The sequence below is a fragment of the Telopea speciosissima genome, chromosome 2 (assembly GCF_018873765.1).
Source record: "Telopea speciosissima isolate NSW1024214 ecotype Mountain lineage chromosome 2, Tspe_v1, whole genome shotgun sequence".
NCBI classification, from domain to species: Eukaryota; Viridiplantae; Streptophyta; class Magnoliopsida; order Proteales; family Proteaceae; genus Telopea; species Telopea speciosissima.
The window spans coordinates 3,747,067-3,774,728 of NC_057917.1; the positions used below are offsets into that span (position 1 = coordinate 3,747,067).

Consider the following 27,662-nt stretch of genomic DNA (forward strand, 5'->3'; position numbering starts at 1 on the left):
CTCATCACTCTTTTTGTTTCTCCCCCTCTCTCCCCCGGTTTCCCTTTCTCTTCCACTTCTTAGATTTTTGAGATTTGAATCACAAATCCCAAATTCAAAGGCAGAATCTAACATGGTAAGAGAAGACCTACCTCTTGTAGGAAAATTCATCCTCCTTTCCACGATTTCCCCTTCCTCTCCTTCCTTGTACAGTTGATCAACAGTTATGACTGTTATCTTTTTTGACGGTTTCGATCGTACAGTTACGATCTAACGGACTAGATTCAAAGTTGATCAACAGTTATGACTGTTACATTTTTGGACAGTTTAGATTGTGCAGTTACGATCTAACGGACTAGATTCAAAGATTGAAGGATCCATCTATTGAGAACAGATGCCAAGTGGCTTATTAATACCCAAAGATATTTCAAATTTGGATAGATATCCAAAAACGTGTTCTTCTCCTTCCTCATTATCAAAGGTGATCTTGCAGAGAATCTGTTTTACTGTAAGAAACAGATCTCTCTGCTACTGGCTTTTCTCTTTCTCAAAAGGCTTGCAGACATCAATCTTGGCTTCATTTGTGCAATATATAGCCAAAATAATCAACAAGTTTGGGCTTCATTGTATCCTGGGAGACAATTCGTCTGCAACCTATTTGCATCTGGAAGTGAGGACGAATTTCGTCTTAAGAAAAGCGACTCTGTAATGCGTCTTGAAGATTCAAGCCAACTCCTGTTCTAACAATCCTTGTATAACCAATAGGCTATATTTTAGATTTTAGCATATTGGATACCCATTTTAAAGTGCAAGGACATCAATGTCATCGTATATGAAATGAAATGACTTCAAGTCCTAAACCTATGAATTTACCAAAACACCCCTACATGATTTCCTAACTCACCTTTGCATGTTTGGTCAAAGTATGGGGCTTGTCAATAGACCAAACGATGGACTAAACTATTGGTTTGTTAAGCTCTTATAAATAAATTATTTTATGATACCCCACAACCTAACACATTTCAAATTAGGGGTTTCTAATTATTTTAAACCACGAAAAGTTTTAATAACTTATTGTAAAATGGAAATGGATTATTTTATTGAGTTTATGATATTTGACATTATTAGTTAACAAATGTCATGCCTGAGCCATTGAAATTTTCATTTTGCCCCTAGGTTACTATTTAAGTTGTTTCAGGGTTTGAGCGAGCTTTTTCCTTGTACAGTTTAAATCTAGTATTTGAATCTATATCATATAATGAATTTTTGACACTTCCGAGATTGAATTATGAGGATTTAGATGTAAGTTACCTTCTTGCCTTTTTCTTGTTTTGTTGTCCTTTGATCTCCAGGTTAGACTGTCGATGCACCTGTTGGTAGTCAAAATTAGCGGAAATATTTATACCAATAATGAGGGCATTACATATTCTACTATGTTTTTTGTAATTACTAACTTGTGTACGTTGATGAAAGAGCTTAAATATGAAAAGTAAATTGGTATCATCTCAAGTATTAATAATTTGCATGGAAGGTAAGCCCAAGCAAATGAATGTTATCGGCAAGCAAGTTTCACATATTGAATGATCAACTTCAAAATTCGATGACATTGTGTGGTATGAAGTAGAGAAGCCTACTTGAAGATCAAGCTCCACTTCAATAAGACAAGTAGAAAATGCCTCAGAGCTTAAGTGGCTATAACATCTACAAGTGTTCATCATCGGCGTCGAAGACTTGGCAAATAGTTTAAATTTGTAATGTTTTCTTATATTCATAAGTTATATGTGATTCTCATAGCTCTTGACCAATAGGACATAGCCTTTAAGTACCCAGACATGACTCAATGGTTTAAACTTAATCAAATGACTTTGCCTATGACCGTAAGGGGCATTTTGGACCTATATGGGTACATTTCACTATGTATATTGGTCTAATAGCTATGAGAGGCTATATGCCAAAGTTTCAAGTTATTACATGCCTAAAAAGTCCAACAGATCGATGTACTAGTGTAGACACAGAATTTTGTCACCCCCCGGCGATGATGACAACAGGACACGGACAGACATCGGTATCTCTCTCAAGAAGGACTCTTGTCCCTACATCTAAACCAAATCACCCTAACATCCCTAAAATGACTTATAAGACCCTTTTACCAAATGCTGAAGGAGGTACTGCTCACCTTCCCCCACCACGGCGGTCCCGCTAGCCGGTTAGCGGGCCGTGGGGGTCTAGGGGGCAGGCAGCCCCCCTGCGGGGGGTGTAGGGGGGTGGGGCCCCCGACAGAAAATTTTTTGAAGAGTCAGAAGGGAGCCAAAAACCCAAAAAATAAGGAAAAATGGCACTGCGCCCCCACGGCACCGTGGATTCCTTCTAGAACGCCGTAGGCTCCTTCCCACGGCATCGTGGGGATGTGTACCGAATTTCCACGACGCCACGAGGGGGTGTGACATCAGCTTGCTGACGTCACCCACGGCGTCGTGGAAAAGTCCCCCATGGCACCGTAGAGATGTCCACGGCACCGTGGAGGACTTATCTGGCCAGGAGAGAGAGGGGACCCCTTCCTATAAATAAGAGAGTCCCCCTACCCCAAAGAACAAGCTTTTCCAGGGTAAGGAGACCCTCTAGGGCTTGTTTTGCCTCATTTTCACCCTCTTTTCTTTCGTCTTTCCCTCGTGAGTATGTGAGTGAGTGGAGTTCTTCGACGTGGATAGATCCTTCGGTTACCCATCTAAGCATAGAGCGATTTTGCTCTTGGGTATTGTTATCCCGTCAGTGTATGGATAACGAAAAACCCCCTTCACAGCCGTTATTCTGTCTATATACAGATAACAAGAATCTCTTATATAGCCGTTACTCTGCCCGAAGTCTGAGTGACAAAACTCATCTCGTATAACCTCATTCTGTCCGACAAGAAGAGAGACAAGCCGATCGTTCATCTCCACCTGAGCCGTGGGACATCACATATTTCACCCTTGGTGCGCTTTCATTTATTTCTTGTATTTCTAGACAGGTATCTGTCTCTTTCCCTCTCATTATTTTTGGCATAATGTAGACAATTAAAGTAACTCATTTTAGTGTACATAGTAAATGATTTTTCTTTCTTTGTCATGATTAGTGCATTATAACTTAGCCTTACATGTTAGTATAAGATATATTATTAAGGGAGAATATTCGAAAATTAGCATCTAGTAGAAATACCAGTTTATCCGGGCGAGGTGGGTGCCTAACACCTTCTCAACCTCGTAATCTGACTACTTACCCTGAATCTCTGACCAGACCATATGGAATCACGTAGCCCTTTCCGCTAACCCTGGATGGGGCTACACCCATTGGGTCCTAGGCCCTAATCCTAGGTGGCGACTCCATTTCTTTATAAAGCATGATCCCAATCCCCATGATGATATATCGGAACAATACACCGTTATTCATCGAAGCCAATCCTTGTCGCCAAGAGGCTGAGGAATCCTCGTTCCGAGGACCACGGTACTTACAACTAGGAAACTGATCGATGCTACCCAAAGACAATGTTGTTTGTACCTTGGGCTACACATCCTGTGGCTTCAAGGGAATCTTACGTGGTTGTTCAATCGAAATTGGACTCAGCTTCAAACATGAAAAATTGTAGCTCTCCGAGTCTAGCTTCACATGAAGAATCATGTCAATCCAAGTTTTAGAGAGTGAGTTATGTACATTTCACCGAGCAAGGTCGGAATTGATTGTCTAGTAGTTGGTCTATACACAGGCACCGACCTATCTGCGTTCGATGCACCTGTTGACCGGTGATTGATCAGTTTATTTGATTAGCTTGATAATGGTAAAAAAATGGGTAGAATTTAACAACTATATCCATATGGTCAATTGGTTTAGCAAAAAAAGTAGTCGTTTGAGGCTCTTTTGGGCATTGTTTTGCCACATGCCTTCCCTTCTACATAAGGGAGGTTTACGGGAATTTATCCCAAGAATTTGACACATATTTGCACATCTTTTAATATTACTTTAGAGGGTTTATGAGAATCATTATGTTGAGCTTTCATCTTGCATATTTTACCTTGTAGAGGTTTTGTGATTTCATTTGTATATTTGGCTTTTGGAGCTTTTGCTGTACTTGAGTGGAAACATTCAAGCTCTTCAAAGTGAAGTTGTCGTGTGAGATTGAACAATTTTCATTGTAATAAGGTTTGAGTGTGGTGGTAATGATCTCGGAAAACTATCAATGTTTGAGTATGAGCTGAAACACTTGGGTTGATTGAGAGTTCGGGAAAGCAATTTGTGAGAAGGTTGATCAATGCCATTTGAAAATTGATCATATAGTGGAAAATCCAAGTGTGAGTATCATTTGGTAGTGGATGTAAGCAATTTGTGAGAAGGTTGTAGAACTTTACAATAATTACATACATCATTTGATTCAGTTCATTAAGTGTTATCATACTCAATTCACCCCTTGTTGTGTTGCCTATGATCAACATTATAATGGTTAGAGTACCATAAATGTGAATGGACATACATTAGGATACACACCATTTAAAATTATTGTGTATATGGAAACCGAAACTCAAGCGGTATAAACCAGACAACAAATTACAAATTGATAATGCATTAAGAGCATACCCAGTGGATAAGGCTCCCACCATTGTGTGGCTTGCGAAGGGTCATAATGTACTTAGCCTTATCCCATTTCAAGGAGAGATTGTTTCTCCATTTGAACCTGTGACCACAGTCACAATAGAACAATCTTACCGTTGCGTCGAGATCCACGCTCTAATCATGTTTTAAGATAACCCGTCAAAGAAAGGATTTAGACCGGTTGAACCGGATTTACACCCCAATACTTGTCCAAAACGAAAAGAATTTGGCGTAGCCTACATTCGAATCGGAGACCGTTCTTGTCTTAGACAGACGTTATAACGAACCACTCCCAATTTTTTCCGTCAAAGATCGATATAAGCTTCGGGAACCGACTCTGACCTTCATTGTGTCCTTTCCCCTAACCGTCTCTTTCTTCCCCTTCTGTAAAAACCCTAATTCTTTCCGTTCTGAAAACCCTAAAATTAATTCGGATCCCGATCTCTCTACCTCTGTCTATAACCCTTTCGTCATTATTATAAACTCCGTCGCTTGTAATTTAGATTCATCGAAAATGTCCAGTGCGTTGGACATGTCTCTCGACGACCTCATCAAGAACAACAAGAAATTAGGAGGGGGAAATTTCAGAGGCAGAGGTAGAGGTTCAGGTCCTGGGCCGGCTCGGCGGTTTCCTAATCGCGGAGCGAATCGAACGACTCCCTATTCGATGGGAAAGGTGACTTTGGGTTTCCTATTTCGATCTGTAGTTTCCCTTGATTGCTCATGAATTTGGGTTATGTGTGTTTTTATTGTTTGTTTTCATTTTTCTTTCGTTAGCTCTCTTTCGTCTACACTTTTGTTTTTTTGTCTCATGAATGCTATTGATCCTTTGGCACAGCCTGGTCAAGCCCCGGATTCAGCGTGGCAGCACGATATGTTTACAGGTCAGATGGCAGCCTACCCAGCACAGGCAGGTCGAGCTTCTGCAATAGAGACCGGGACCAAGCTCTACATTTCTAACTTAGATTATGGCGTCTCGATCGAGGATATCAAAGTAAGATCATCGTCTTTCTCCTCTTCTCAAAGTTGTTTCCTTCGATTTTAGTAGTAGGAGGCCCTGACTTCCCTCACCCCCCCCTTTATTTTTCTGGTCCAAGACTTTGACGTCCAACCCATATTTGAAATGTTATCTTATATTTATGAGTACCTTCTTGCTCTGTGTGGCTGACCTGAGGTAATTTGTGACAATGCTTTGTTCAGTTCACTGGAGCACAATTGCACTTTGACCATGTAATTGTTCCCATGTAGAAGTTATATGTAATTGTTCTGTTCTCATGTAGAAGTTATGTGATGTTTGAATTTGCTTTAGGATGTCAAGATGCTTCTAAATTCTCTGGTTTGAATTAGCTGCAAGCTTGTTATCTCTGAAATTTTCAGTATATTTTTTTTAATTGGTAAAAAATCATATTGGTTTTCTGCCCTAAACATAGTTCATTTATTGCTTGTTGATACTTGATGTTATGCGTTGCCTGCACCCCCAGATCTAGTAGAATGAATTATGATTCATATTCTGGTGATTGCCTTTTAATATATAGGTAGCTTTGTACAGGAACTCTTTTCAGAGGTTGGTGACCTGAAACGATATACAATCCATTATGACAGAAGCGGGAGATCAAAGGTATATTATCAAGTCTGGTCTTATATGGTCCTTCTGAGGAATTCCTTTAATCGTGCAATGTTGAAGGAAGATTCTCAATCTTAGGGAACTGCAGAAGTAGTTTTCTCACGGAGGACAGATGCTTTAGCTGCTGTGAAGAGATATAACAATGTTCAGCTGGATGGCAAGCCAATGAAGATTGAGATTGTGGGAACAAATGTTGTCCCTCCTGCTGCTGCGCCTCCTGTACCCAATGGCATGTTTGGGAATCCTAATGGTATCCTGAGAAGGTATGTCATTTCTACATTTCAGTAGTTCCATAGCAGAATCCAGATGTTGAACCTTAGATTTGTGTGTTTTTTTTGGTGGGTTGGGGGGGGGGGGGGGTTTGGGAAGCTGTAGGTTGATGTGCATCTTCTGTTGAGAGAGAGAGAGAGCTGCCTGCCTTGCTTCCTTTCTTGGCTTGGCTGGCTTGCTGGCTTGCTATGATTTGCTTTGCTTGCTTCATTTCTTGCCTGTTGGCTTGCTTGCTTCTTTCCTTCCTTGGTTGCCTTGCAATGCTTTGCTTGCTTGGCTTGCTTGCTTCATTGGTTGCCTTGCAATGCTTTGCTTTGCTTGCTTGCTTGCTTTGCTTTGCTTGCATTGCTTTGCGTGCTTGCTTTGCTTTGCTTGCTTGCAATGCTTTGCTTTGCTTGCTTCCTTTCTTGCCCGCTGGCTTGCTTGCTTTGCTTGCTTCCTTGGTTGCCTTGCAATACTTTGCTTGCTATGCTTTGCTTTGCTTGCTTGCTTTGCTTTGCTTGCTTGCAATGCTTGCTTGCTTCCTTCCTTCCTTGGTTGCCTTGAAATGCTTGCAATGCTTTGCTTGCTTTGTTGCTTGGCTGACTTGCTTGCTTTGCTGGCTTGCTTGCTTGCTTGCTTGCTTCCTTGGTTGCCTTGCAATGCTTTGCTTTGCTTGCTTGCTTGCTTTGCTGGCTTGCTTGCTTGCATTGCTTTGCTTGCTTGCAATGCTTTGCTTGCTTGCTTGCTGGCTTTGCTTTGCTTGCTTCCTTTCTTTCCTGCTGGCTTGCTTGCTTGCGTCCTTGGTTGCCTTGCAATACTTTGGTTGCTTGCTTTGCTTTGCTTGCAATTGTTGGGAAAATACTTCCTTCATTCCATGAATGTTTTGATGATAACAAACATATTTATGTACGCTAATGTGTGCTTAAGAAGATCTCAAGATGACAGGATTGCTAAGGCTTCAAAAAAGGACAAGACTTGAAGGAAGAATGAAAAGAATACAAAAACAAGACATTGAAAACCCAGAGACTTGAAAGACATACATATTAGAAAACTCAAGCAACAAACACTCGAAGAAAAGAATACTTGAAGACTCCTTGAAGGCGATCTTGTGCACTTAGTGAGACATTGCATGGTTGTAATTGCATATACATAATGGAAAAATCATATGCATCATTTAGAGACCCTAGGAGGCTTTTATAGAACCTATTTTGACACTAGTATAGGTTGGAATGACATTGGAACAAGTCCCCAATAGTCCAAACTGTTAAAAATCAGTTAAGACAGTTTGTCGGTCGATCCTCAGGTCGACCAGATCTCAGGGCATTTTCGTCTAGGACTGACAGTACCTTTAGTGGAAATGTACCCACAGGTCTAGCCGGTTGATCGGATCGTGCTGGACTATCTGCCTGTTGACCGGACATCGACCGGATGGTTCAATTTATGCCTCAACGGCTAGTTTTCTCTAATGGCTATATTGTCCGGTTGACCGGATGGACAAAAATAGATCCGTTAGAGCTATTTCTGCACATGTTTTTAGAGCATTAAATGAGCTCTATAAATAGTGAATGTGTCAAACCTTTTCACCATCCACTACAGTCCAAAAGACCACTTTATTGAGAGGTAAAAAGTCATTCAAAATTCTATTGTATTATAGTCTAGTAGTCTCCATCAAGATTATTCAAGGTTAACTTCAATACTCAAGATCTTCACAAGCGTTCATTCTAAAGAAGTTCTAAAGAAGGTCAAATACATGTGCATTCATTTTCATATTATTCATCACTTGTTAGGAGTTCATGTCACATTCCTTGCCTATGTAATTCTTATCTTATCTTAATTGTATTTTGTTCTTACTCTTGAGTTGTGTAACTCTAGATGAACAAGGTATTCTTACATTAGCCTAGACTGGACTTAGGTGTGAAAGGGATTCTCTTATTCTCAAAAGATTAGGATCCTCTTATCTTGGTAAAAATATTGTAAAGGTGTTCTTCCACACCTATTGTATTGAAAGGGAGAGACTAGTGAAATTCTCTCAAGATTGAGAGGAGTGGATGTAGGCTGGGTTAGCCGAATCACTATAAAATCTTGTTTTCTCTTCTTTTAAGCATTTATTTTACTTTGTTCAAGTTAAGGTCAAATCGAAAGAATTGTTAAAAAGATTTATATTTCACTAGTAATAACCTATTCACCCCCCTCTAGGGTATCCCACAACAATGCTTGCTTGCTTGCTATATTTCAGGAGTTCCATAGTAGAATCCGTATGTTGAACCTTAGGTTTGTTTTTTTTCTTGGTGGGTGGAGGGGGTGGGGGTTTGGGAAATTGTAGATTGATGTGCATCTTCTGGTCTGCAATTTGAAAGAGAGAGGAGGCTATAGATAGAGAGAGATGCGTTCTCTATCCGGCAACATGGCCCCTGTGCCAGCATGTGGACCAATGAGAATGCGCGGGCAAGCATCAACAGGGGCGGAATTTCTGCCTTTCATGGGAGTGGGGCAGTCATTTCGCCCCATACTGTGTCTGAGCGCAAGAGCCATGCTCCCGGACAGTCCTTGGTGACCAATGAAAGTGTGCGGGCAAGCATCAACATGGGCTGAATTTCCGCCTTTCATAGGGAGTGGGGGTAGTCATTTCGCCCCATGCTGTGTCTTAGCGCAAGAGCCATGCTCCTGGACAGAGTCCTTTTCTCTTGCAGTTATTAAGGGTATCTTTTGCCCAAAATAAAGTGAAGATGGTGCTAGTATAAGATTTAAATGAATGGTTTAAGTGTATCCAAATCCTGTGCAATAGTAAGTCTTGGCAATATGGGCTTAATCTTAAGATGGGTGGAAAAGGCTTTTAAGGATATCTTTGCCCAAATTTGATCTACCTTATGCATGATGCTTTGTCTCTGGCCCGTCAAGTTAATTAAGAGTAAACATCTAGTACACCCCCTGAGGTTTGTTCACCTATCTTGTAGCCCCCCCCCCCCCCCATTATTTAAAACCTTACTTACAGATCCCTGGGAATGACGGAATACCCATTCCGTTAGAATGAGCAGTTTAAGTGATGATGTCAGCAATTCATAAATATGGAAATGACCAAAATCACCTTCTCTTCTTCTTCTTCTTCTTCTTCCTCCTCCTGCAACTCCACCGGCCACCACCACTGTTGCAACCCAACCCAACCCAACGCCACCCACCCCTTCCCCATGTTGCAGCCCAACCCCACCCTACACGTTTCCCCCTCAAACCTCAAATTGTGCCACTGCCACCCACAATCCTCTGCTCTCTACCTCTCCACCCTGCCTTTCAGACACTCTTCTCACCTTTCACATTTTCAATAGGCAAGAAATAGCAGTAGCTGCATGAATCACATCCACTTCATCACATGAAGAGTTGATGACAAGAAGACATTCCTATTAAAAGTAAGGTGAGAAGAGTGATCGTAACCATCTATTCTGAATCTGATGGCCCCACTTTTTTTCCCCCTGATTAGAGATGATTAAAAGTGAAAAGTGCACATAAACCTATCTTGAATTCTTGATTTTCCACAGTTGGAGTTTGGTTGGGAGAGATTTGCTCAGAGTGGAGTGAGTCTTTGAATTGAAGCAAAATGGAGAGCAAATGAGTGATTTGATCTGATCAAGTTGAGTTGAGGTAATCGGCAAAGCAGAGTAGAAGCCTCAAAATTGGTTTTGAAGATTTTGGGAACTGAGAGCATAAAATCAAGAAGATTTGGATTCATTACAAGGTCTGAAACATAAAAAAGAAGAGTTGATTTCGTAGAGAAATACTAGAAATGTGAAAAATCATGTGGAACAATACAAAACATGAATTGTGAGGAATGACTGTCGGATTAAATAAAAACTGTTTCAGAAATTAGATGTAGTTATTTCGAAAATATTACTGACATTTCACTTAAATAACAGAACTGCGTGAGATTTATTCGTCAGTTTTAGAATTCTTGCGTTTGGTAAAACTTAATTCCTGAGAAGAATCTACAGAAAATAAGATCTGAAATTCTTGCGGAATGGATACGAGATGCATTGAAAACAATAAGAATCTCAGAATCGCAAAATTGAAATTGCACAAAGCATGAAAAACAGAGAAATCTGTGAACACGATGAAACACGAAACTGAGAATAACAGAAACGACACCTGAAAAAGGAGGGCGGGGCGAAGACTTACCTTTAAGGCTTTATCTTCCACCTCGATTTCTGTTCCCGAAATCTTCTCTCAATCACTAATGAAATAGTGTCCTTCTGTCCATTGAATTGAGCCCAGGGCTGCAAGTGGTTTATCCTCCATTTTGCTGCCTAGGATATTGCAGGCAGGGTTCCAAACATACCCAGCCAATAATAGGAACTTTTAATAGGATGTCTTCTTGTCACCAACTCTTGGTGGCAGTGGCGCAATTTGAGGTTTGAGGGGGAAACGTATAGGGTGGGGTTGGGATGCAACGTGGGGAGGGGGTGGGTGGCGTTGGGTTGGGTTGCAGCAATGGTGGTGGGGTGGAGTTGCAGCAGGAGGAGGGAGGAAGAAGAAGAAGAAGAAGAACAAGAAGAAGAAGAAGGTGACATCATGGAATGGGTATTCCGTCATTCCCATGGGTTTGTAAGTAGGGTTTAAATAATAGTGGGGCTACAAGATAGGTGAACAAACCTCAGGGGGTGTACTAGATGTTTACTCCTAAATTAAAGGTCTTAAACAGATATGGAGTCAGGATTAATTTGCACTGATACAATTGTAATGCCTTTGTGATTCCACACCTTCAGTGGAAAATCTTCAGTTAGTTTTTTTTTTATGTGATTGGACTCCTTCCTTTTTCTGACAATCTGTTTTTGTTATGACTTGGCTTCAGTGGACAAGGAAGGGGTGGTACAACAGGTCTGCTGCGTCGTGGTGGTGGCCGTGGATTTGGGAGGGGCCGTGTACGGGGAAGAGGTCATGAACAGGTATCTGCACAAGATCTTGATGCTGATTTGGAGAAGTATCATTCGGAAGCAATGCAGATAAACTGAGATCCCCCATACATTCAGTGCAGAAGTTTTCTACTATGGCATTTCCATGCTAGATGATTATGCAGCATCTCGAAGTATGTGTATTTTAATCAATGTCCTTGTATTTTGAGAGGAGTGACAAATACATGTTAAAAAGTGTCTGGTTTATGGAGCTTGAGCTTTTGTCTTTTGTTGCCCGTTTGATTTGACATAGTACCTGGGTTAATGGATAACTACCGACTGTGCTATGTGCTCCCTTTTGTTTCATTAGCATATCCTTAGTTGTTTCACGTCATTGGAGACTTGTTTTGGGTTGGGGTTAGGGATTGTGGCTTGGTAATGACATCCCCTTCAGTGATCCAAGAAAAGAAGGTTACTGCGATGGCAAGGGGAGGCTTGGCCATAACTGGAACTTCACCACTCATCGGTTCAAAGATCGGGAGTCATTCTATGCCTAGCCAAGCAGTTGGGATATCACATTTAAGGTAGTTTTCATTGTTTTCCCATTCTTATTCACCTGGGAACATTTTTTAATCATTTCTAGGTAGAGTTTGATTTTATTTCATTTTGGTAGTTGTAAATGATGCTATTGATATGTTTGGTTTACAGTAAGTTGTGAAGAAGTTTACAACTAACCAATTTGTTATTGAATCACTCGGAGCTACCAGCTAATGAGATTTATTGTGAAGGTTTTCCTCTGTACATCACCATAATCTTCACTGGGCTCATACTTTTTTGTTCCTACACATGGGTGTATAAAACTTGGTATGTTTGGTGTATATAATATGCATGTGAGTCTGGGTGGAGGTGGAAGTTAGTCAAACAGGCAGAAGTTGATGTTCATTGGTCACATTTTTTTATTGGGTGAGGAGGGTTCTCTGAGTTTGTGGCATGGAGGAGTGCACTAATGAGATGTGACGGAATGGTTTTGAACATATAATTGGGCAGCGAGGTAATTTCATGTGAGAGAGAGATTGCTAGTGTGCCCTCCTCTAGTGGCTCAAGAGAATTTTTACCCTTTAGTTTTGTATTCTGAAGTGATGCAAGCGGAGCTAAGATATTGAATGACGTGTATTATTTGATCATTTCGAGATGCATTATAGCCTGGAAAGTTAATGATCTAAGGAACCTTCGAGTTGTGGCAGCACGGTTCCTAACCCACGGTGAAAAGAGAATCTCTTCATGTGCAGTATCTGACCTGATTAGATAAGAGAAGGATAATGATGGGTCTCAAATTTCACATGAAGAACCCAACTCTTAGCATGCAATCACTTTAGTGGGGGGGGGGGGTGGTTTGGGTAGTACCAGTAACTGCTCTACTTAAAGAGAGGGCAATTGTAAACCAAGACCGGAAGTGGGCAAGGTCTTCATTAAAAATACACTGTTTCGCTGTCTGCAATTGACTTCAGACAAATGTAAGTGAGTAGGCAGCGTGTAGATCCCTCTCCCAACAAACAACTGTAAACAGGCAGTTTGTAGAGATGCCTCTCCCAACAAACTTTATTTGAAGTTGTAAAATACTTGGTGCTTATTATTCTCTCATCACCAACATTATACAGTTCCTCTCTTGTTATCTGATTACCAGTATATGGTTTATCAATCCCAGCCAGTGTTTAAAAACTGGGAATCAAGAACCATATTTGATCTCGGCATATACAGAATTGATCCAAAATCGGTAGAAATCAGGCCCCTAGTTTCCATATGTTGTCAGTCCAAGTTGAATCAGCCGATTTCAGATCTAACTTTTGAATCCCTGATCTGTACCTATCAGATATTCACTCAATTCCATCTCCTTCTACAGAATTTTAATGACCCTGCAATCCCAACCTTGTAATAGTTGGTGGTACCTGCTCATGCCTCTAAACAAATTGCAGTCCATAATTTTTTTTCTTCCTGAAAAACCATTTTGACTCAAACATATTCATCCCATAAAACAGATTACATGACTCATGACTACAACTAAAAATAATAGGCAAGGAACGTGACATAACCCCTTACATAATTTACAGGGAGGTTGAACCGCACGTCCAACTTCTGATCAGGAGTTCTATGGTTTCCTCACATTCTCCCATTTAGAAAAGATTAACCTCAGTATGGAGTACAGGATGGCCTTGGCGCAAGACAGTATAAAATTCAAACAAGAGGAGGACCAGTACCATGGATAGAGTAACCGGAAGAACAAACTTATGAGGTGACGAGGATATCTTCCTACCTGCACAATGAAATCAATGCCACATCTCATTAAGATTAGCAGAAGGGAAGAATCTCATGCAAAACTAATAGAAAACATTTGGTAAGAAATGGAAAGTGATAAAATTGATTAATATCCTTGGCTGGGATATTAGTAAGCCATCTTCTCTTCCTTCTCGCCTTTTTAATCAACGACTTTAGTCCATAAAGGCACTTCACCAAGAAGCAGGCCCTTTGATGCCAAGGAGAAGGGCAGAGTACACCAGGCTGGCTGAAAGATTGATAAATTTCTGGTCTCATATACCAAGGGAGGTGGTTCTCGATTTGAGCACACCAATGAAGTGTAGCAGAACTGTTTCGTACATAGGAGGGCAGCACGGTCATTTCATGTGGAGAGAGAGAGAGAGAGAGAGTTTCCTAACCAAAGAACCTTTAATGAAATGGTTTTGGAAACAAAAACCTTTAGTATGGGGAAGAGATTCCTAACCAAAAGCATTTGAAAGTTTTTCAGTGGATTTAGCTTTAGTTGTTAGTCCAAAAGCCACAGGAAATTCATGCACTTCATCAAACTCCACATGATCCAGGTGGCAGTTCAAACAATTACTAATGTGGGGAGTCGAAGTGGAGCATGTACTTCCAATGATGAACATAAACTTCATCTGGCTGTTTGGGATTCAAATATGGCCCTAAAAGAACATCATTCCTAATTTGCAAAGCTAAATTGGATTAGGGTAAAGCTTACAGGAAAAAGGAAATCCAATGCATCCCAGGCTGCATGACGAACAGCTCTTGTTGGATACATTGGACCACCAGGAGATGTGAAGCTATACAAGCACGCCTTAAGCCTTGTACTTGTGGTCATCCTCAGCTCCAAGCCTACAGAAATTAGTCACAATAAATTAACTGCAATAGAGAAACCAATACGATAGCAGAAAGTTTCTGAGAATATTGAACATGTCAAAACGGCAATTTCAGTAAGAAATATTTACCTTGAAAAGCTTTTATCTGGGAAAGGTAAAGTAGCAGTACTGGCTCCACCTTCAACTTTTGGAGCTGAGGATTTTGAGTATTACATCACCTCTCATATATAAGTTATATTTTTAGAAGCAAGAAGGACGCAAATCTCAAGAAATTACTAGGAAGCTACCTGATCTGTGAGCTCAATAACAAAAATGTCTGCTGGACCACCAACCAAAAATGCATTTGGAAACACAGGAAATTGCTTTAAGAAAATTTCAAGCTTGTCAACTGTATCCAAGAACAAAAACCCATATTAAAAGAGTTAAACAGATTTGTAAATTGAGAGCACGGTTGCTTTACATACACACAAACACACACCCCTAAATTGTAAAAGAATATGAACCTGGAGAGTAAAAGATATAGATCTCTCTGGGCCTGAAAAGAAATTGATAGTAGGACGTCAACATTCAACTGCTTATAAATCTTAATACTAACCTAGGTTCAACAAAGTAGGAATCCTCAAATATTAGTTTACTGAATTAAAATTGCAAGCTCAGAACATCAAGGTATAGGTACTGTAAGGGATAAAGTCTGGACCTGAGGGGCGATTTTATTTAAGCGCATGTAGACAAGGGCAACCTCCTCAAGAAGACACTAAGGCAATAAAGAGCATTTGTTAATAATTTAGACAAGCCACTAAACCGTACATGGAGGGATAGAGGAAAAAATTAGCTGGATTTAAAAGAATCTTACTTGGAACAAAGAGAAGAAACGCCTTGTGTTTGTTTGGATGTCAATCCTGCCAATAAGCACTTGGTAAGAAATGGAAAGTGATAAAATCTATATTGATCAAGCAATCTCCCCCAGGCGGGCGGTCCCCGAAAGAGAAAGAGCTAACATCCAAGATTCAGCTTAAAAGAACTTCAGCTTTAAACTTTTAGTAATTAACTCAATGATTGGCAATCCAAGCTTAGCTAATTGATATTCCATACCAGAAAACATTTGTAGCACCATGGACAAGGGCAGAGGAGTAACGGACAAGGACTTCTGAATTTTCAAGTTGAACTTCAAATACCTGCAATAATAAAATCAAAAACATAAATAATCAGTGCGACGAAAGTGCTCTTGGAATAATGCAGAAATCTGCTATAAGTATTCATTGCTTTGAGGCGAGTTCATGAAAGCTGTAGCATGCATGCTACTCTAATTCCTGACAAAGCCAGACCCCAGAGCACATCGACCTGAGTGTCCCTCCTGTTAAACTCTAGTGAATAATATCATGAGTCAGTCTGCCAATTCCATGCCAACTGATCAATTTCCTTTGCATTGACTTGAAAATGTCTTCAATGTTAAACTTACGGGTCCAGCTTAAGAATATTTCAGGAATTGAGTATGGAAAATCTAAAATTTGTTTCTATAGAATTCACAAAGAGAATATCCCCCATATCATCATTGTTCAGATCAATACAAATCTTCACAAATCTTTCCTCTGTATTTTTCAGCACTCTTCACGTAATTCTCCATGTTTTCACATTGTTTTGAGTTCATTTCAGGCTTTCCCTTCGTCAACTTTATCTTCAAATTGCACCTTTGTAGCTTGTTATCTAGGTTTTAAAACTGCCAGAGGTATGGACATTTTCAGTGGAGGCCTTTGGGAGCAAGAAGTAAGGAGTGATGTGATACACATTAGAGGGATTAAAAGACTAACGGCAGACAGAATTCATGTAGCCGACCTCATATAGTTGCGAAAAGGCCTAGTGGAGTTGAATACTTGAATGGAGTTAAGTTGTTGTTGTTATCTAGTTTTCACAGGTGCTTTTCTTTAATCTGGCAAAGCTGGCAATAAAACCTTTCAGTCCTTGATGCCAGCAAAGAAAGTAACTGCTCAGAAATGTTTCACTGGATTAACAAGGAGAGAAGATATAAGAACTCAAAAGAAGCCTTTGAACACCATGAAGTTAGAGGGCAAAGAACTGAGTTTTGGCAAAAAACCAGTGATGTAGCTTTACGAAAACTATCCAAAATCCGAGGATGTAAAATTACTACTCCAAGGTATTGATGAACCTTTCCTACACTTTCTAGTCATGCAGCTTCCAAAATGCATTGACAACATTTCACTAGGTTTTATCCTGACAACTTACCAGAAAACAGAAACCAAGCAGCAAATATACATACTATATCTCATGGCAAAATCTAAAGGTCTAGTTGTATTTTAAATGGGAAGAAAATTTAACTGCAATAGCAAATGCACTGGTTAGAAACTCCAACAGCTGCATTATCATGAAAAGCTTTAAAGAACTGTCAGCAAACCCTACACAGAGAAAACAAAAAACTTCGCAAAGATTAATTTAATTCGGGCAATGAGCATCACCTGGTGACCCTTTTCACCACTTTTTTTTTTTTTGTTCCTGTGTTTTGTATATCACCAATCAATCTAATTGCTGTTATTCTTTAAGGGTCTAATCATGTCAACTATCTAATGCTGGAGCAATACTGAATATGTAGTGTACCAAATGAATTTAGGATAGAGTGAAATTTTGAAAGAATTACATTGTATGCAAAGCACGCGTAGTTATTATAAGTTCCGAATCCTTAGTAGCAGAAGAAAAGAATACTGAAGGTAGTTTTTTTTAACATAAGAACACCTCCAAAATAAAGAACCATTAATTATTTTCTCTATAAATTCAGTATTCACACTACTATACCAATTCAATATTGAATTTCATTTCTCTCCTTCCGCCACCTCCTCCTGATAGTATAGGTAGTAAAACTGATAGTATCATGGATATATGCTTCCATCTCCAAAATTCATATCAAAATATAGCCACAGTGAATTTGTATAGATATATGTAAGAAGAAGGGTATGAAGCATTTTGCAAAAAGGCATACCCATTTGTGGAAAGGGAGTGCAAAGATATTAGATGCAAAAGACTGGCTCCAGAGTTGGACAATTAAATCAAGGATAAGTTTTCCACTGTCTGGAACCCTAACATAATGATCGGCAAGCACATCATAAAAGCATAGCTGATTCTGGATTCTACCCTCCTCAGGAGAAACTCCGTCGTCATCCCTCATATGAATAATGTCTGTTTCAAGGGCAGTGCACAAGAATTAGAATGAAAACAAGGAGTATGTAATAACAACTCCTCAACATTAAAAAACGACATAAATCATAGCTGTGCATTATTAGATCCTATCATCTGACAAACAGAAGGGTAAAATAAAACACAACCAGATTAAAATAAGGCACAAATAAACTATAAGCCATTGCATATATAGGTTCCATATCAAGGAAGACGCCTAATGAACATATGGAGATGATGATTCCCGAGTTGATGATCCACATCTTTTGTTAAAAGTCTTAATCTTGTTAGTTATTGCTCCGAGTTGTAGTCCCATTCTGCAGAAAGTTTTTCAACTCCTCAATTTTATAATTAATATTTGAGCACCTCTAGGTTACACGGACACACTAATTTAACTTAACCACATTAAGAGAAACCAATATGGATACAGTTCTATAAGCAAATCTGATATGATCTTATGAAGCATAACGTTTCAATGGTTTCATATCTCCTCAAGAACAACAATCAAATTTATTATGATGGGGATTGCGATATCTGAAGAAATGGCATGGCCCCAAGTATACTATGTATAAAAGAAGGATGATGAGACTCACCTCGGGCACGGCCATCAACCTCTAAGGCTATAACCGCAAACAGTTCTTGCAACAAGTTGAGTCTCTGGGATTGTGAGGCGAGTGCCTACAGAGATTCAACGGCAAAGTGAAGCCCAAGTTACATGAGCTCAGGGGACCCGAAAGCTTATGCTTCAATGGAGTCAAATTTTTAATGGAAGGCAAACAGTGTAAATTAATTCATGGGTTGCCCATAAAAACAACAAAGATTAAGAGATGACAAAAGGAGGAATTGGTTACAGTCCCCTCTCCCCCCTCTTTTCATAGAAGAACTGGAAAAGAAAAAAAAATCAGATAGATAAGGAGGGATAGCAAAAATCTGTAAAAAACAGAGTAAAAGAAGTCACCCGTTGGAGCTTTTTCTCTATCGCTTGGGTAAGGGCGAGTAGATATCCAGAGCTGGTAGTTGTGGAAGGTCGTGGCATTGTGGCAGAAACTCCAACGCAAAAGCATTTGAAAACTGAAGCAACACTACCCCAAAAATCCGATCCTAATCTATGGTCAGACAGAGGGGGTTGATCGCCATGCTCTGTCCTCCTCCTCCCTCCGCAGCTTCTCCAAACGAAACCACAATCGAAATTCGAAAAGACAACACTCTTTGGGATTGTTAAAAGGCCCGCAACAGAAAACCCAGAATCCTAGATGATGATTGTAGAGATCTTCACCATCTCCACGTCCTTTCACTTATACAGGACCAAAAAAAAATCTGGAAAGGAAGGAAGAGCTACGGATGATATTGATCCAACAAAGATTGATTTGGAGTTTTCTGGGAAACTGCACAAATAGAGAAATCTTTAGACGGCAACAGGTCAGGTCAGATCGATAGTAACACGTGTCATTTTCTATAGGATGACTTTGGACGAAAGGAACAACGAAGGAGTTACAGACTTTACAGTAACCCCTCATTCATGGAACTGTGCAAGTGGGAAGTGGGAAGTGGGAAGTGGGAAGATCCGATTTTTTTTACATTCTGGGAAGTGGGAAGTGGGAAGTGGAGATTAGTAGTGTGTTTCATGACTTTTTTTTTGATGAAAAAGCGAAAATATATTACTAAATAGATGGCAAATAAGTACAAGAAGCGATTGTCTCGCAGCTATCTTAGCCAGGTCAGAATTTTATCATTAGCTATGTTTCAGAAAGTAATATCCATTGTCAACTCCGAAATCTGCAAAAAAAAAAGTTAGAAGATCATAGGGCCAGGGAGATCGGGATGTGTTTCATGACTTTGGTCTGCAAATCTGCAGTTCCCTCCCTTTCTCTCAACGTGGTTAACTATAGGATGAGAAAATATTTTAAGAAGGAAAGTTTAGCACAACAATTGATAGCTATATTAATGTAGGTTATATTTGGTTGCCAAGAAATTAAAGGGAAGGGAAGTAAAAATTTTCATACCTAAAATAAATACTTTTGTAATCATTAGCCTATATGATTGTATAAATTACTTATATTTCTTAACATATTTTATTAAGATACATTTTATATGTAATTTTTATTTTATTTTTTAAAACAAAAGAATTTAGATGAAAAATAAAGTGAAATTTAATAATCAAATATAGAATGATTTGGAGTTACTGATATAGTCCATGAGTTCAGATCTGCTACCCACATGGGGACGAGTGGGGACAGATCTGAACCCTCCAGGGGGGGACCCACCTCTAGGGTGTGGGACCCATGCCCCATGGAGGGGTCAGATCAGTCCCCATCCGTCCCCATGTGGCTAGCTGATCCGGATTCATAGTACATGGGGGTAATGATTACAAAAATTTATTTTTTAGATTGAAAACTTCGCTTCCCAACAATAACAACAATAACAACAACTCAACCTTGTCCCAGCTAAATGGGTTTAGCTACATGAATCTTTGCCCTCCAATCAACTCTATTCAAGGTCATACTTGATACCAGATGTCACATTTGAAACAAGACTTAAGGTATTTATTTCTTTCCTCACCACTTCTTGTAAGGTCATTTTAGGTTTTCCCCTAGCTTTTTTAGTTCAATAAAAAGAATCAAATTACTCCTCCGTACTGGAGCATCCAAAGACTTCCATTAAAAATGGCCATGCCACTTCAAACGACTTTAACATAGCTTATCATGTATCAGAGCTATTTCCAAATAAAGCTATAATATGATCGTTCTTTATTTTATTCTTCATAGTTTTGCCACTTATCCATCTCAACATCCTCATCTTTGTTACACTGAGTTTATTTATATGATGTTTCTTAACTATCCAACATTCCGCACCATACATCATAGTCAATCCGTATGATTGTCCTTTAAAATTTTCCTTTAAGTTTTAAAAGAATACGTCGATCAAACAACACTTCGGACAAATATGGAATGATTTGGAGTTAGTGATATAGCCACATGGAATAATAATTACAAAAGTTTATTTTTTAGATTAAAAATTTCATTTCCAACAATAATAACAACAACAACTCAGCCTTGTCCCAGCTAAATGAGTTTGGCTACATGAATCTTTGCCGTCCAATCAACTCTATTCAATGTCATACTTGATACAAGACCTAAGCTATTTATGTCTTTCCTCACCACTTCTTCTAAGATCAGTTTAGGTTTTCCCCTGGCTCTTTTAGTTCCTTCAATTTGAATCAAATCACTCATCCATATTGGAGCATCCAAAGGCCTCCGTTCAATATGGCCAGGCCATCTCAAACGATTTTCTCGTAGCTTATCATGTATCAGAACTATTTGCAAACCAGTTCTAATATGATTGTTCCTTATTTTATCCTTCATAGTTTTGCCCACTCATCCATTTCTACATCATCATCACCGTTATACTGAGTTTATCTATATGATGCTTCTTAACTACTCAACATTTGGCACCATATATCATAGTCGGTCGTATGACTATTCTATAAAATTTTTCTTTGAGTTTTAAAAGAATACGCCGATCACACAACACTCTTATTTGAATTCTTTGTGAAACATCATCATCTATATCACCATCTTTATTTATGACTGAGCCAAGATACTTAAAATAATCACTTTGCGGATTCTACCTCACCAATTTTCATCATTTCATTATCCATCGTAGTGTAACTAAAATTATATACCATATACTCCGTTTTCTTTCTACTTAACTTAAAACCTTTTGATTCAAATTTTGATCTCCATAACTCTAACTTGGTATTAATCCCTGTTTTTGTCTCATCCACCAAAACAATATCATCAGCAAAAAACATACACCAAAGAACTTTATCTTGAATGTCACTGATTAAATCATCAATGATAAGTGCAAACAAATAAGGGCTTAAAGTTGATCTTTGATGTAATCCAATTGTAATTGAGAATTCATTATTTTGGTCACCCACAGTTTTTACACTTATCATTGCACCATCATACATAACTTTAATTATGTCCACATATTTATTTGAAATACTTCTCTTCTCTAGTATCTGTCAGATTAACTCTCTAGGGACTTTGTCATAAGCTTTTTCTAGTTCAATAAAGATCATGTAGAGATCTTTATCGCAATCTTTAAATCTTTCCATAAGTCTCTTAATTAGGTAAATAGCTTCTATTGTGGATCTTCTTGGCATAAAACCAAATTGGTTCTCCGTAATAATAGTTTCTTGTCTCAAGTGGATCTCAATAACCCTCTCCTATAATTTCATAGTATGACTCATTAGTTTTATGCTTCTATAGTTATTATAGCTCTAAATATCACCTTTATTTTTGATAAATCGGAACCACCATGCTTCTCCTCTATTCATCTTGCGTCTTCCTTAGGCCTCTATAGCTTGGTTAGCCAAGATAAATCACAGATTCCTAAATTCTTATACACTTCTATTGGGATCTCATTTGGGCCTTGTGCCTTGTCTATTTTCATCATCCTTAAAGTTTTTTTTTTAATTTCAAACACCTTAATTCTTCGTATATATCTACAACAAGTGGTACTTGATGGATAATGTAGTTTTTAGAACACTATTACTCGAAATGTCTTCATTTAGTAAGCAATAGAAATAATATTCCCATCCCGATCCCCATCCCTTATTTGTAACTCCTCCAGTGTTTGCTACCATCCCAAGCTCATGTAAAGGAGGGTTGGTGTGTCAGGTCGGCAGTTGGTATAAAAAAAAAAAATCTAGTCAAACCCTGTTACATGGATTCTACAACCTAATATTATAAACGAAACTTTCACTTCCCTTCACTTTAATTTCCCTAACAAATAAACGAAGTCATAATTATTGAAAAGTGAACTAAAATTTCTGCATTGTCATTCATTTTAACTAAAAATTAAGTAATTTGATTGATTGAAAAGCAAAGAAAAAATTTAGTTACCATTTGGGTGCTGGTTTATTTAGATAGTTCCAAGGTGTAGGTCCAACCATATTTACATTGTAGCACCCTATTTCTAGTGAAAGACTGGCTCCATCATTTTTTTTCTTTTATTATGAGAAGATAAAATAGGATTACAAAAATAAGAAAGATTCAACATCATAGCTAATGGTGGTGGAAAGCTTGTCCTCCATCGCTTTGGCTATCCACCCATGGGCAATAATAGAGACTACTCCCCTATACTTTTTTTTTTTGGGTAAACAGGGATCTTATTGCAAAGGGGGGCAAGAAGAACACCCAACATCCTTAGAGCAAAGCTCAAGGAGCCAGGGAGAGGAAATTGGCTAAATAGTCTAACTTGCCACAGACACAGCCTTCCGAGCTAGAGAGTGTGCTACAAGGTTTGCATCTCTAGAAACATGTGAGAAATTACAAGTGATAAACTTAGAACTAGGGATGTTAAGGGATTGGATTTGGATCGGATACGGATCAGATGTGATCGGAGCCAGATATTCCCTGGCCGAATATGGATACCTCTAAATGGATTCGGATGCGGATCGGATTCGGATTTTCAACCATCCGTTTACATCTCTGCCATGTGTAACCCGGACCTTCCTCCCCCTAGCGGATACAATTCACTCTCAAGCCATATCTCTTAGGTCATGATTCTCTTTTCATCATATTCTAGAATTTGATGAATCTTAAAAAACCCTCAAAATCATTATTTACTTAATTTTTTATTATTAGGTATTTGGATTTTTTTTCGGACGGATTTTAATCGGAGTATTCGGATTATTCAGATTCCGATTCGGATTTCAGTTATCCATTTACATCCCTACTTAGAACTAAGGGCATGGATATCGTGGAGGATTCTGCTAAGGAAGAACGGAGGCAGGCGAGAAGGATCTCCAAGGAGGGAGATAAGATCCAGGTTTTCTGATTCTACGATGATCTTAGGAAAGTTACCAGCAGCAGTTGCTTGCAGACCAGAGAACACCGCCATTGCTTCGCCATCTCTAGATACTCCCCTATACTTTTAACAACATAAACATTGACAAAACATGTCATAAGATTATATACATCACATAGTAAATGAAATAGTTCCTATGGGCCTCTTTTTTTTGGTTTTTTGTGTTCTACACTTTTACCACCTCTTGACAATCTGTCCAAATTATTATACGATCTTTATTCTTTTGCTTCTTGCAATCCCTGATACACTCCTTGTAGTTTTAATTCTGGCGAACTCACTGATTTATAGTTTGAAAATGCCATAATACAGCAACGCCCCAAAAAAAAAAAAAAAAAAACTTTGGCTAATATTTAACTGTTGAAAATAGTCAAAATACAAGGAAAAATTATGCATATAAGGTGGGGCATAGGATTGAATTACAGTTACAAATTTGACTTCTCAACCAATACATGACATCCTTTTCCCAGTCAATATTTAGTTTTTTTTCTTTCAATTAGCATGCTTTTGGTAGGAATCAAGGCATGGACTTGCCTCTTCAACCAAAAAAAAAAAAAAAAAGGGCAACTATATCCAGGAAGGCTGCATCTTGTTGGAAAAGTGAAGGGAGAGGACATGAAAAAAACAAAAAAAAGAAAGAACAGAAAAGGAAAGAAAAAGCTCACTATATATTATAGAAGGCTCCCTCCAACTAGAGAAGTGAAGGGCAAGGCCATAACAAGGGAAAAATAACACAAGAACTTATCTAACCAAGGCCTGTTGTGTAACTAACTCACAAGCTTACCAAATATAGTAATTTGTAGAAAACCCAGGACCTGTAACCAGTAACTCTAGAGAGAAGAAAAGAGAGAAGAGAAGATGAAAGTTGTAAAATACTTGAATTGATTAATTGATAGGTAAACCCCTCTATTTATAATAACGGAAAAATTACAAATAGGCTAAACTAGGCAATGTAGGACTAAAACCCACATAGCCGACATAAACTTAATAACACAAGAAGAATAAAACTACCCCCAAAAAGATTAGAATACCCCCACGGTATGCTGGATTACATATTCCAACACTTTCCCTCAAACTGGATTATACAAATAAGTAAAGAAAGAAGACCCAACTTGAACTAAAGAAAAAAAAACTCCAAATAATGCTAACACTCCCCCTCAAGTTGGTGCATACAAGGTACTAATGCCCAACTTGAACAAAATGGAAAAAAAATTAAGGTGCAGCAGAATCCAGCTTGACATATGAATGCAGCTCCCAAATAAACCTTCAAGAACTTGAAAATATAAATCTTCAAAACTTGGACAGACATGATCAACAAACCGGGACTGGAATATCTTTCAAAAAAGGCAGCTTTCAACGATCTTCAATAGCTATCCAGTGATGAATCTCAGATTGTCATAATGACTTAGAATCTTGAAGTGAAATAACTAGAGCAGCAAGCAGCGAAAACAAACTAAATCAGGCAGCGAAAAAAATACAGTATCAAGCCAACTGAAAGTCCTCAAATAGGCAACAACCAAATATCTTCAACACTCTTCAATACTTCAATCTCCCCCTTACGGCAAACTCAACCCAATAACGAAGGATACCCAATGGCAATGGTGGAAAAAACTGATCTTCTATGTTTTGCATCAATGTTCCTGCAAGTTCTGCATTCTGCAATGTCTGCAGGTGTATTGTACATAATCCCCCCCTCATGTGTAGTACACGTGGACATAATAGAGATGATGTAAGAAATAGGGCAAAAACATAATATTCCAGAATTTTCCAAAGGTGCTATGGATAAGTAAAAAGGAAGGAATGGCAAAAATATAATTTATCAGAAGTTTCCAAAGGTGTTATGGATAAATACCAAATGTATGGGATATGAGGGGAATTAGAATTATTGAAAGAGAACGGTGTTGGAAAAAACAGGATGGCATGACTGTAATTTGGTGGGAATCCATTTTTAAATGCAATCCAAGCCAAATGGCAAACTGATAATAAACCAAAATTACCTTGGGTAGTCAAATAGGGGAATGTATGAAAAAATAATGGCAGTTTGGTAAATAATCAGAATTTTGCAAGGGGTTTTGGTAAACAAAAAACAATGGGCTGCAATTGGTAAAATAATGGCTATGAAGAGTGGCTATTTGGTAAATAACCAGAATTTTCAAGGGGTTATTGGAAAATAATGAAGCAAGGGGACAGATTTGGAAAAGAATTTAATTCCCTAGTAGAAAGGGTAAACTAGGAATGGAATGTAAAAAATGGATTAAAGATAATAAGAGATAAAGAGAAGGGTATTATTGGAACTCAAAATATAAGGTTTTAAGAAATCAACTTACGACGGTTGTCTTCAACCTTACGACAAAGAAGCCAGGGAAAGCTTGGCAACGGAAACAAGGGGAGAAGAGGAACCAGCAGAAGCGGCAACTCATGGTTCATGATCTCCTAAACTAGTAGCACCATCTCCAACCTCCAATCAAAAAACCAGCCGAAAAAACGATGGCAGCACATCATAGAAACCCAATCTCATGATAGATCTGCAACTCCATTGACCAAACCTTTGAATCAAGGAGGAACATCTTCACAAACTAGTAACAGGGTAATCGATTCAGCAAACCCTAGTCGCAACTCGATACCAACAAGTTGCTACTGAATAATCAACATCAGCAACAAATCGATTCAACCAGCGAAGAGAACCTGTTGACAGTCATTCTACCAGCAAGAAACCCCTATACCCCCATTGACTTAAGAGAAAAGGGGAAACAGAGAGGCGAAAACCAAAGGACCCCATTGATGAAGGTTGTCTTCAAACTTCGATCCAGCAGCCAACAGATCTGGTTCAGATATGGTAGATCGAGATGGATCGAGATGCAACAGGTCTTCCAATTTTTTTTTTAAAAATAAAAATCAGCAAATCAATAGCATCAATCGAAGAAAAACCCAGTAGAAACCAGAAGTAGCAGAAGGATATAGATTAGCACCATTAGAAGAAAATAAATCGTTACCGCAGGTGGTGAAACACAAACAGTGAAGGCACCATCAAAAATAGGAAGAATATCCGAGATAATCGAGCACATCTCAACCCAACGACTAGCAGGATACCAAAAATCTTTCAACCAGCAGAATTTCTTCGACCAAGAGATCACAGTCGAGGAAGAAAAACAAATCAGAGGCAACGAGACACGATTACTTGCAACCTCCTGCAACTGTTAACTTATATGGAGAACAAAGAGAGTCCAACGGACCACGCCTCTCAAACAGAGGCAGCATACAATTGAGGAGAGCCCTCTTTCGATCACCAAACCTTGCAACACTTCCTTTGATCAGAAGTAGTTTACAAAACAAAACATCAGTAGCAGCTATCTTCATCAACCGATCATGTAGTAAATCAGCAACCTCAGCAATAGATAAAGGGAACACTTTGTAGCATCAAAATCTTAACACTTACAATCATCAGCATACTCAGTATATGAAACTACAGAAAATTTTCCAAAACTGGAAACCACAAGCCTTCAATGTAGAACCCCACGATTTCCAAATAAATAAAATTACAAGGATGAAACCCTAGTTCTTCATTTCTTTCTATGAACTAGGGTTTCTCCATAAATCAAAGAACCTTGAAACGACTCTCAAACTGCAAATCTTGGAGAGAATCAATCACTGGTTATAACAGCTTTGATACCATGTAGAAAACCTAGGACCTGTAACCAGTAACTCTAGAGAGAAGAAAAGAGAGAAGAGAAGATGGAAGTTGTAAAATACTTGAATTGATTAATTGATAGGTAAGCCCCTCTATTTATAATAAAGGAAAAATTACAAATAGACTAAACTAGGCGATGTGGGACTAAAACCCACATAGCCGACATAAACTTAATAACACAAGAAGAATAAAACTACCCCCAAAAAGACCAGAATACCCCCACGGTATTCTGGATTACATATTCCAACATAATTAAATATCACTTCTCAACTAAAATACTTCGGTTTCAATAGGAAAATATGAGAACTAAGAAATCTAGTTAAAAGTTCAAGGGAGAGGGTTCTCTGAGCTGCCAGGGTTGGGGAGGTAGACAATAGGGAGACCAAGACTCAGTTTATCAACAACGGCTGAGAGAG

General features: G+C 38.8%; 2 protein-coding genes across 3 annotated transcripts; one reads left to right on the forward strand and one right to left on the reverse strand.

The window, feature by feature from the left end:
* Window positions 1–5,018: 5,018 nt before the first annotated feature.
* Window positions 5,019–11,674, forward strand: LOC122653169 (THO complex subunit 4A-like). The gene is made up of 5 exons (XM_043847109.1): window positions 5,019–5,275; window positions 5,438–5,593; window positions 6,149–6,217; window positions 6,302–6,486; window positions 11,313–11,674. Exons 1-5 carry the CDS (start codon window positions 5,114–5,116, stop codon window positions 11,470–11,472), a joined length of 732 nt encoding a protein of 243 aa, XP_043703044.1. The 5' UTR covers window positions 5,019–5,113; the 3' UTR covers window positions 11,473–11,674.
* Window positions 11,675–13,471: 1,797 nt separating this feature from the next.
* LOC122649514 lies at window positions 13,472–18,864 on the reverse strand. 2 transcript variants are annotated; one of them, XM_043842698.1, is made up of 11 exons: window positions 18,643–18,864; window positions 18,278–18,362; window positions 17,491–17,687; window positions 15,594–15,676; window positions 15,355–15,400; window positions 15,199–15,255; window positions 14,982–15,036; window positions 14,789–14,889; window positions 14,631–14,694; window positions 14,384–14,517; window positions 13,472–13,663 (listed from the first exon to the last, which is right to left on the reverse strand). In XM_043842698.1, exons 1-11 carry the CDS (start codon window positions 18,718–18,720, stop codon window positions 13,499–13,501), a joined length of 1,065 nt encoding a protein of 354 aa, XP_043698633.1. In that variant the 5' UTR covers window positions 18,721–18,864; the 3' UTR covers window positions 13,472–13,498. The 2 variants fall into 2 exon arrangements, with proteins under 2 accessions (XP_043698633.1, XP_043698634.1); XM_043842699.1 differs by lacking the exons at window positions 14,982–15,036; window positions 15,199–15,255 and having other exon boundaries at window positions 14,789–14,863.
* Window positions 18,865–27,662: the final 8,798 nt, after the last annotated feature.